The sequence below is a fragment of the Chrysochloris asiatica genome, unplaced genomic scaffold (genome assembly GCF_000296735.1).
Source record: "Chrysochloris asiatica unplaced genomic scaffold, ChrAsi1.0 scaffold00506, whole genome shotgun sequence".
Taxonomy (NCBI): Eukaryota; Metazoa; Chordata; class Mammalia; order Afrosoricida; family Chrysochloridae; genus Chrysochloris; species Chrysochloris asiatica.
In genome coordinates, this window is record NW_006409024.1 from 261726 (window position 1) to 262240 (window position 515).

General features: G+C 40.8%; 1 protein-coding gene across 1 annotated transcript in view; it reads left to right on the forward strand.

Annotated features, from left to right (window-relative positions):
- Positions 1 to 515, forward strand: part of CNTNAP3 (contactin associated protein-like 3) — a 243023-nt gene that overhangs the window by 181786 nt on the left and 60722 nt on the right. Inside the window, exon 14 of the mRNA XM_006877478.1 lies at positions 217 to 387. Coding sequence (XP_006877540.1) covers positions 217 to 387 — 171 coding nt within the window. The remainder of the gene's footprint in view (positions 1 to 216; positions 388 to 515) is intronic.

A 515-nucleotide genomic window follows, 5' to 3' on the forward strand; every position in this document is an offset into this window, starting at 1 on the left:
CAGAGGCTACTTACAGAATGTAAGTTGTCTATGCAGTCACTATTTAGACATTCTTGTCATTGCTGCATGCTCTGAAGAACCCCTAAATGAAGGCTTGTGTAGATATTTGGTGCATTCAATGTAAAAAACTGATAGAAGTATTAAATGCAATTGTTGTTAGTTTTGTTACATTACTATTTTCACCATTTGTATTTTTTTATATCTTTTTGTAAATAGATCACTTTTGGAATTCAGCTTCTTTCAACACTAAAACCTCCTACCTTCATTTCCCCACACTCCACGGAGAGCTCAGTGTGGATGTGTCTTTCTTTTTTAAGACCACAGCTTCCTCTGGGGTCTTTGTTGAGAACCTGGGGATCTCAGACTTCATCAGGGTGGAGCTTCAAGGTGAGTTGCACACTCTCACAAAGCTATGTCCAGAACCCTTGAGAGTTAACAGTCATCCCTTCAGCTTATTCACTAGTTGCCGAGGAGCCAACTCCGACTCATAGCTACCCTGCGTGTCAGCAGAGTAG